Source organism: Takifugu flavidus, chromosome 5 (assembly GCF_003711565.1).
Source record: "Takifugu flavidus isolate HTHZ2018 chromosome 5, ASM371156v2, whole genome shotgun sequence".
Taxonomy (NCBI): Eukaryota; Metazoa; Chordata; class Actinopteri; order Tetraodontiformes; family Tetraodontidae; genus Takifugu; species Takifugu flavidus.
The window spans coordinates 10,212,051-10,219,635 of NC_079524.1; the positions used below are offsets into that span (position 1 = coordinate 10,212,051).

General features: G+C 47.7%; 3 protein-coding genes across 4 annotated transcripts; all 3 read right to left on the reverse strand.

Moving 5' to 3' along the window:
• Positions 1 to 144: 144 nt before the first annotated feature.
• Positions 145 to 2,247, reverse strand: ctu1 (cytosolic thiouridylase subunit 1 homolog (S. pombe)). Of its 2 annotated transcripts, none has more exons than XM_057033420.1 (3): positions 2,081 to 2,247; positions 1,111 to 1,611; positions 145 to 1,013 (listed from the first exon to the last, which is right to left on the reverse strand). In XM_057033420.1, exons 2-3 carry the CDS (start codon positions 1,604 to 1,606, stop codon positions 478 to 480), a joined length of 1,032 nt encoding a protein of 343 aa, XP_056889400.1. In that variant the 5' UTR covers positions 1,607 to 1,611; positions 2,081 to 2,247; the 3' UTR covers positions 145 to 477. The 2 variants fall into 2 exon arrangements, with proteins under 2 accessions (XP_056889400.1, XP_056889401.1); XM_057033421.1 differs by having other exon boundaries at positions 2,085 to 2,246.
• Positions 2,248 to 2,381: 134 nt separating this feature from the next.
• On the reverse strand, positions 2,382 to 3,832 carry crybb2 (crystallin, beta B2). The gene is made up of 6 exons (XM_057033427.1): positions 3,686 to 3,832; positions 3,454 to 3,541; positions 3,260 to 3,378; positions 3,012 to 3,144; positions 2,788 to 2,930; positions 2,382 to 2,697 (listed from the first exon to the last, which is right to left on the reverse strand). The coding sequence occupies exons 1-6, from the start codon at positions 3,784 to 3,786 to the stop codon at positions 2,529 to 2,531; spliced, it is 753 nt and encodes a 250-aa protein (XP_056889407.1). The 5' UTR covers positions 3,787 to 3,832; the 3' UTR covers positions 2,382 to 2,528.
• A 1,487-nt stretch (positions 3,833 to 5,319) lies between these two features.
• On the reverse strand, positions 5,320 to 7,308 carry LOC130526066 (beta-crystallin B3-like). Its single transcript, XM_057033429.1, has 6 exons — positions 7,154 to 7,308; positions 6,858 to 6,955; positions 6,442 to 6,560; positions 6,233 to 6,365; positions 5,998 to 6,140; positions 5,320 to 5,660 (listed from the first exon to the last, which is right to left on the reverse strand). Exons 2-6 carry the CDS (start codon positions 6,930 to 6,932, stop codon positions 5,417 to 5,419), a joined length of 714 nt encoding a protein of 237 aa, XP_056889409.1. The 5' UTR covers positions 6,933 to 6,955; positions 7,154 to 7,308; the 3' UTR covers positions 5,320 to 5,416.
• Between the last annotated feature and the right edge of the window lie 277 nt (positions 7,309 to 7,585).

Here is a 7,585-nt window from a genome sequence, read left to right on the forward strand (position 1 = left end):
GGGCGCGCGCCGAGCCAAACGCTCCGGGGCGACCTGCGACACCCAGCGACCACAACTGGAATTACATCACGGCTACGTTCACTCGACTGGTGGGCGTTTTAGAAATTGACATTGTTTAATGATTAAAAAAAGATTAAAAACATCTCGACAGCACAATCATTTATTGGTTTTTGAAACGATTTTCAGACTAGTAAATAAAAAGGACGACAGGACATGAAAAATAATGTGACATACACTGGGATAGATGTATGAAACAAAATTTATGCCACTGAAAAATAACATCATCAGAGTGTCTCAGTGTCCCGGTGAGTATGGTCAGGGATTAGAGAAACATATAAAACAATCTAAAGTAAGTAATTTGAGATTAAAATAATGATTCACACAATGATTGAGATCTCAAAAGTGAGGTCAGAGTTTGACTAACTGATATAAATAAAATCTTCCAAGATGTACTGTCAGTTTCAGCGAATAAAAACGTCAGAAGTTAACCGCCTTCAGCTTTCGCTCCTCGCTCTCAGTAAGCGGCTGTTGCGACAGGATCTTGTCGTGCAGTCTGTGGTGTTTGCCAATGCCGAGCTTCGGCAGGCCTCGGTTCAGACCCTCCAGCAGGACACACGATTTACAGAGCGACTGGCTGGAGATGTATCCACAGCGGCTACACGTTCCCTGCATAGGCATCTTCACATCTTCCCGTACTGAAAGGTTCTCCCCTGAGTGGATGACATCAATGATGGAGCTGGGCCTCACGCTCTCCAAGTCTTTGAGGAAGGTCCTGGCGTAGCCGCGGTAAGCGTTGGGAGAATAAATGCACTCAGTAGAAAAGTAATCTAACTTCTTAAAGTATGCATACAAGACGATCTCCTTCTCATACGCATACTTCAGGGGCTTGCAGCGTGGTACCACACCGTCGCCTTCACTGGCTGTGGAGATGGCAGTGCAGCGACGCAGCCGAGCTATGTCACCACGCAGGACATTCATCAGAACCGTCTCTGCCACATCATCAGCGTTGTGACCTGAGGGGGGAAAAAAGCCAAAGTGATGTTAATTTAGTGTTAGTTATAGAGTAACTGTTACCATAGCAACTGCTGACAACACTGTGGGCCATCTCACCTGTACATATCTTGTCCACCTTCAGCATAATGGCTCCTCTGTCCAAAGCCTGCCGTCTGAACACTCCACAGAAGGTGCAGTTATTTTTCAGTCCAACCTGCTTCACGATTGCGTCCATTGTCCAGCCGTAAAGCTCCTCGTAAGACACAATCTTCAGGGGCAGCTCGTACTGTTGCTGATTCCTCTTCACCGTCTCAAGGGAGTCATCTCGGTAACCAGTGATGCCCTCATCCACTGACAGGAGCATGAGGGTCAACCCGTAATCGTAGCGTTCATTGAGGAGTTTCATGACATGTGCGAGTACTGTGGAGTCCTTCCCACCAGAGGCTGCTATTCCTACTGTCTCGCCATGTTTAAATAGCTCTGCTGTCACTATCGTCTGGTGGACTTCCTCCTCAAATGCCCAGAAGAAGCAGTCTTTGCACAGGGAATGGCCAGTTTTTGGACGTTTCAGCACAGCGCGTTTATCTAAACAGCTGCTGCACAGGACAGGCATGGTGACTGTCGGAGAGACATTAGAAAAAGTTAAATGAAAATCTGTTTAAGACTATTTTCAATTGCTTAAAGATTAGGAACCAACAACTGTCTATTTGCAGCGAACCAATCTGATATTAAAACTAAATTCACTAAGATATACTTCATTTAAGGTTTTATTACTTGATATCGGAGCTTTTAACAGTATGTCAAAATGCACATGTGTACCAGAACAGACAACATATATACAGTCATGAATGGTAGTTGTGCAACAAAAAAACCCCAAAAGGAATGAAGAATCTGATCCAAAGCTCAGTAAAGTGACGCTTAAAATATGTTTAGGTAACTACAGACAAGCCTAACAGTTTACAGATTAGTTGGTCGAATACAGGCATATTTCTTTAAACATATAAATGGCACATCATTTTAAACATTTTTTACAGAGCTAGCCGAGAGTAGCTAAAGGCCACATTTATATGAAGAAAACAAATCATACCAACGTTTCAGGCAGAGTTCTGATTACTAGATACAGTGGACCATTAAAAAAAGGTTCACAAAGATTAAAATCAAATCTTCAGGTATTTAAATAACATAAAATAACACGCGGTTGACTGTATGCATGTTGGCTCAGGTTTCGTCTCTGATCTCTTCTTCACCCCAAACGCGAAGCGTCATCGACCCTACACCGCCGCCTGGCGGCCACGCCATGTCACTACACCCGGAGCTGTCATGATAAACGGTTTTACATTCTCTATTATTTAAATAATATCAATCAAGTGAAATCCCACAGGCAAACGGAGTTTAATCAACAAACAATTTATTAGTTTGCTTCAAAGAGTGTCAATACTGAAGCAGCAGCAACAGATACCAAAATGCTGTATAGTGTATATGAAAGGGGATGGGAGGGCTGCTGAGGTTTATTATTACAGGAAAGGGTTGCAAGCTTAGTTGATGGGATGAAAAGCTCCCCTCTGGTGCCACTGCATGTCTCTGATGCGCCGGACTGACTGGATCTGAGGGATCTGGGCTCCAAACTCAGCACTGTCCTTGTACTCTCCCTTCTCAAAGAGATACTGATAGCCTCTGTAGCCTGGGTACTGATAGCCAACCCAACTGTTGAACCCAGACAGAAAAGACAAAACATGTCAAAAAAAATATACAATAGTGTCAATAGATTATCATCTTTCTGTAGCGTAAACTCACGTGCCACTCTGAACCCTCACAGAGGAAACCTTCTCCTGGTAGCCGTGTGCGTGGAAGCTAGGGACATCATCATCTATGATTTCAATCTTCTTCCCTGCAAAGCTGGGATTTTCATAAAGGACAATTTTGTGCTCCTGGCTGTCCTGAGAGAGGAAGGGGTGTTAGCCAGGCAAAAATAGGGAGCTAAAATACTAATGGTGGTTGCGTTTGGTTGCTAGATTTACCACTTTAACTGGGCGGAATGCAGCAATGGTGTCACTACGCCTGCTGTTGGTCCAGGAATCCCAGCGAGGATACTCCCCCTTCTCAAACACATACTGCTCTCCCTTACACTCAGGCTGCTCGTATCCCACCCATCTGAGGAGGGAAGTATGGCTGTGCTTTATCTTCAGAAAAAACATTGAAACACAAAGACCCTTCCCCATCTCTATGAATAATTCTGGAGTTCTGTCTTTCTCTGACCCACACTCACGGTCCGCACAGCACCAGTATGGAGCCAACTTTCTCCACACCCGCTTCCTGGAGGTTGTTGCAGGCAGCAGTCAGCTCTTGGCAATGTCCCTGGAAGTTTTCCTGCTCATAGATAACCAGCTGTGGGGAGAAAAGAATGGCTGCAAGGGTTGAGAAGCTGTAGGCAGGAAGCTGAAGCTAATATTTCCCTCTCACCTTGAATGCACTGGCGCCTGGCTGCTGCTGCTTGGATGCAGGGTTCTGGTGGTCCGTGGCCATTTTTAATGGATCAGCAAAGATGAAGCTGAAAGAGAGAGGCCAGATAATAATGGGATGGGTCTGAGAAATAAAACTCAGCAAAGCAAAGAGAAATAATCAAAGCTAAACGATATCAGGAAGAGAAAAACAGAACATCACATTTGAAGAACAACATGCTCAAACCTCTCACCAGTATCTGTCTGTGCCAGTGTGTTCGCGATGGCTCGACACGCTCAATATATACGTGATGTTGAGGGGGGTCCGAACCAGCCCCACCAACTGGCCTGTCATAGGTCGTCTGTGTGGAAATGACGGGGTGCCCCTGGTGCTGCCCCAAACTCAGAGGGTGTCAACCGCTCCTGCCGAGTTATTTCATTAGTTGTCAGTTTTGTCCAGCCAGTCATTGTTCTATATCAACATGATTCAGCACAATCAGTGCCAAGAGACTTGTGCCTTAACCCAGAGAGGGAAAGAGAGCGGGAGGGGGGGGCAGAGGGGTTTACTGTACTGCCCACTGATTTAACAACAACATTTTGACTGTTAAACGCCTATTCCCTGATGTTACTTCAAGAAAATAGCACCAACAGCTGCAAATAGCAGGTTATTTACTGTGCATAAAATATTTAAACAAGACTTTGAATAAGTCTTTATAGTGACTTCTTGTTCTGAAGATCTGCTGTAGCAGTTGAGCCGTGATCGGATCAGTCAGTCCACCTTTATCAATCAGCAACCGTACAAATTCATTTATTCCAGTAAAATATTTTATCTCTTCAGTTGTGAGTGTTGCTCTCTTGAATAGTGTTGCGATGAAGTATGCGTGTTTGTGTTTCTAGCAGATAAAATGTGCTATACTGTCAGTGATTCCAGCAGATCAAACGTTGCCATAGAGACAGTGACGGATCCATTGGCATCAAAGGGGATTTTAATGGAACTACAGATGAAACACGATAAACTCTCATTTCTCATTGGATTTTATAGTATTTAATGAAAGCAGAAATCACAAATGACATGTGGGAAGGTTTGAGCACGTGGGGGCCGGGCGTCAGCGCTCCGTGCACGCTGGGATGTGCAACAGCCACATGTGTCATGACGTCACTGATCGCTTGAGATGAACGCCACAAAAATGGATACAAACTTTAACTTCCTCTTGACAGAAGGTGGCGCTGTCCATGTGCATGGATGTAAATAAATGTCTGGATTTAGACTCTCCCAGATGTTGCATGTGCGAGAATTTGAATTTGAATTTGATTTTTTTTTAAAATAATGTTTCCTTGAATTTCCCCGTTCAACTGTGACTTCCTGTTGGGTTCAGTTCACGGATTTGTCTGTGGCACCATTCCGTATTCTTAACGTTGAACAACAGTATCAAGTCAGTGGCAGATATAATACGGGACAGAACCTCAGCTGGGGTGATGTTGGATTTGTGGTTCCTCCTATCGCCTTACAGTAGGAACCAGGAACCTTTGTATGAACTCTGTTCTGGGATAGTTTTGGGTGGGATGGCCAAGCTTGATCCTAAACATTGTGTATTGTTTTAACCACAGGTAAAGCAGGTGATGTGATTTCTGCAGAGTGAATTACAAAAAGAAACCAGATCTTCTATTTATCACAAGTTTTTTTAAGGGTCCAAGTTCTTCATCTTGGATCATGAACGTGAAAATCTTATCTGCATGTGAGGTGCAGATACTGAACTGCAGAATGTGACCTCACGTGTGTGTGTGTGTGTGTGTGTGTGTGTGTGTGTGTGTGTGTGTTTTCACAGACTGTGTCACGGTGTGATTGTGATGCAGGTGAGAAGAAACACAACTGATTCAACACGTGTCAGACGGGGTCAAACTTCTTTTATTGGCTGAAACAGACATGGAGCTCCTCGCTCCCTGTGGGTGGGGGAAGGCCAAGGGCAGTGTCTCCCCGTTGGGGCTCAGCTGGCCCCAGCTGTGGCAGGAGGGCCAGGAGGTACTGGGGCCGGGTCAGGGACCGGGCCCGGGCCGGGCATCGGGGCTGGGTCGATGAAACAGCCCTTCTTGTGCCACTGCATGTCCCGCACACGTCGGAGAGACTGGATCTGGGGGTCGGGAGCTTCCCAGTCGTTCCAGTGCTTGAAGTCCCCCTGCTCGAAGATGAACTGGCGCCCCCTGTAGCCTGGGTACAAGTATCCAACCCATCTAGAGGTGAACACAGCATGGGACAACACAGCTCTGTTATCACCTGTACCTTACACCTGCTTCACCACCAAGCAGGACCGGATCTTTTAGGGATGCTAATACAGATCCGGAACAGCTTCTGAATGACAGCTGGAAGTTTGGGAAAGTTTGGGAAACCTCAGCTGTCCTGATTTGATCCAAATGAAACCTGACATTCTCGGGGAGCACCTGCAGGCTAGTGTCTGCCAAAGAGGTCATAGTTCCCACAAGGAACCAGGACAGCGAGGATCTATTGGGTAAGGGAGATGAAATGGACCTCTAGAACAGGAAGTGACAGATGGAGGAAAACTGCCCTTACGTTCCGTTTAGAGCCTTGACGCTCGCGACACGATCCCTGAAACCGTGGACCCAGAGGCTGGGAATGTCATCATCAGCTATCTCTATTTTCCGGCCGGTAAATCCAGGGTTCTCGTAGAGGTGCATTTTGTGATCGGAACCATCCTGTCGGGGGGAAACAGAAATGCGAGCATGAAGGAGGAAGACCAGGGAATTCAGGAGGAGGCGATCCGGAGCACCGCGGCCGTCAAACGCACCACTTTGAGAGGTCTGAGGGACAGGAGGGAGTAGCTGCTCTGACTGTTGGTCCACGTGTCCCAGCGCGGGTACTCGCCCTTCTCCAGGATGAACTGCTCACCTGCGAAGCCACGCTGGCCGTAGCCGACCCAGCTGAGGCCGGAGAGGGAGGCAAGGATCAAAGGATTCGTTTAGCGTCAGCATCGCAGCCAGCTGGGATTTTACTCACGGTCCCGACTCGATGATGATGGATCCAACCTTCTCCAGACCCTTCTCCGTCACGTCTTTACAGTCTGAGGAGAACTCCACCTTGCAGCCCTGGAAGTTCTCAAACTCAAACAGCAACACCTGAATCAAACAGAGACGTGGAGGTTCTCAGAGAACCAGCGCCACGGAACCACAGAACCTGCCTGGACCCTGACAGGTGTCACCGTCACCCACCGAGTGTTTGGACCCTGAAACATGTTTCACACCATGAAGCTTCTGTCACCCTTTGGATGACGTGTGATAGCGGCAGAACTGAAACCTCGTGTTCTTTGTTGGGTTTTTTTTTTGTACTTCCACTCTCTGATGGTCCTGGGTCTGAATCTTCGGTCTTACATTCTCACGTGCACCATGAGGGTGCGTGTACGGGCCTCGCGGTACCTTGTACGTGGCTCCAGCTCCGCCCTGGCTCTTTCCAGCAGCCAGCTGTTCCGGGGCGCTCTGCCGCTCCGACATCCTCCTGATCCACTGCTCCTCCTCTTCAGGAGGGCAGCACAAACACAGACAGAGCAGCATCCATCAGAAACCAACGCTTAATGGCACAACTTAACCAGCTTAACCAGCACCAGTCTGGGTCCCATCACAGCCTAACTGTCTACACCTGAGTCTCCACTCTTCATGGCACCTTTAACTCCAGCGGTGGGTGGGGGGGAGGTGGGGGGGGGGCTTCGGTTTACCTGCGTACACCTGCTGCTGAGCGATAACGTCCCTCCGTGTTGGTGCCACTGGGTGTTTGCCGGGTTTGAGCCATTAGAGGGCTGGGGTGAAGGAGGGGGTATTTATGGTTTATTTCTGGCCACAGCAGCAGAAAAGGGGGAGCTGTTGATGCAGCAAGTCTGTCGCTCACATTGTGTGGATAACGCTGCCTCTCAATGAGCAGCTGTGTTGGCACACGTCGCCCTGGCGTTCCGCCTGGCTGCCAGCAAGCCCAGCGTGTGAGCCGCAGGGGTCCGGGAGCCAAGAGGATTCAGCAAACAGGCCCACTCAGCACAAACACAAACAACCCGGCTTCAGTTTTGAAGCACTTTTGTCCGTTACCAAAGTTAACTGGCGTCTACAGAACGTAGAAATAACCGTAGTCGTGGAACCTTTTCAAACCAACGACTCAT

What these genes read in the sequence shown, in the direction of transcription:
- ctu1 (XM_057033420.1), bottom strand. Translation starts at nt 1,606, where the DNA reads ATGCCTGTCCTGTGCAGCAGCTGTTTAGATAAACGCGCTGTGCTGAAA. An exon ending in GGTGGACAAGATATGTACAG is followed by an intron (nt 1,014 to 1,110) that starts GTGAGATGGCCC and finishes TTCCCCCCTCAG; the next exon opens with GTCACAACGCTGATGATGTG.
- crybb2 (XM_057033427.1), bottom strand. Translation starts at nt 3,786, where the DNA reads ATGACAGGCCAGTTGGTGGGGCTGGTTCGGACCCCCCTCAACATCACG. An exon ending in CAGGCGCCAGTGCATTCAAG is followed by an intron (nt 3,379 to 3,453) that starts GTGAGAGGGAAA and finishes TTCTCCCCACAG; the next exon opens with CTGGTTATCTATGAGCAGGA. An exon ending in ATACTGGTGCTGTGCGGACC is followed by an intron (nt 3,145 to 3,259) that starts GTGAGTGTGGGT and finishes TTCCCTCCTCAG; the next exon opens with ATGGGTGGGATACGAGCAGC.
- LOC130526066 (XM_057033429.1), bottom strand. Translation starts at nt 6,932, where the DNA reads ATGTCGGAGCGGCAGAGCGCCCCGGAACAGCTGGCTGCTGGAAAGAGC. An exon ending in CCCTCAGACCTCTCAAAGTG is followed by an intron (nt 6,141 to 6,232) that starts GTGCGTTTGACG and finishes TCCCCCCGACAG; the next exon opens with GATGGTTCCGATCACAAAAT. An exon ending in GTCAAGGCTCTAAACGGAAC is followed by an intron (nt 5,661 to 5,997) that starts GTAAGGGCAGTT and finishes GTTCACCTCTAG; the next exon opens with ATGGGTTGGATACTTGTACC.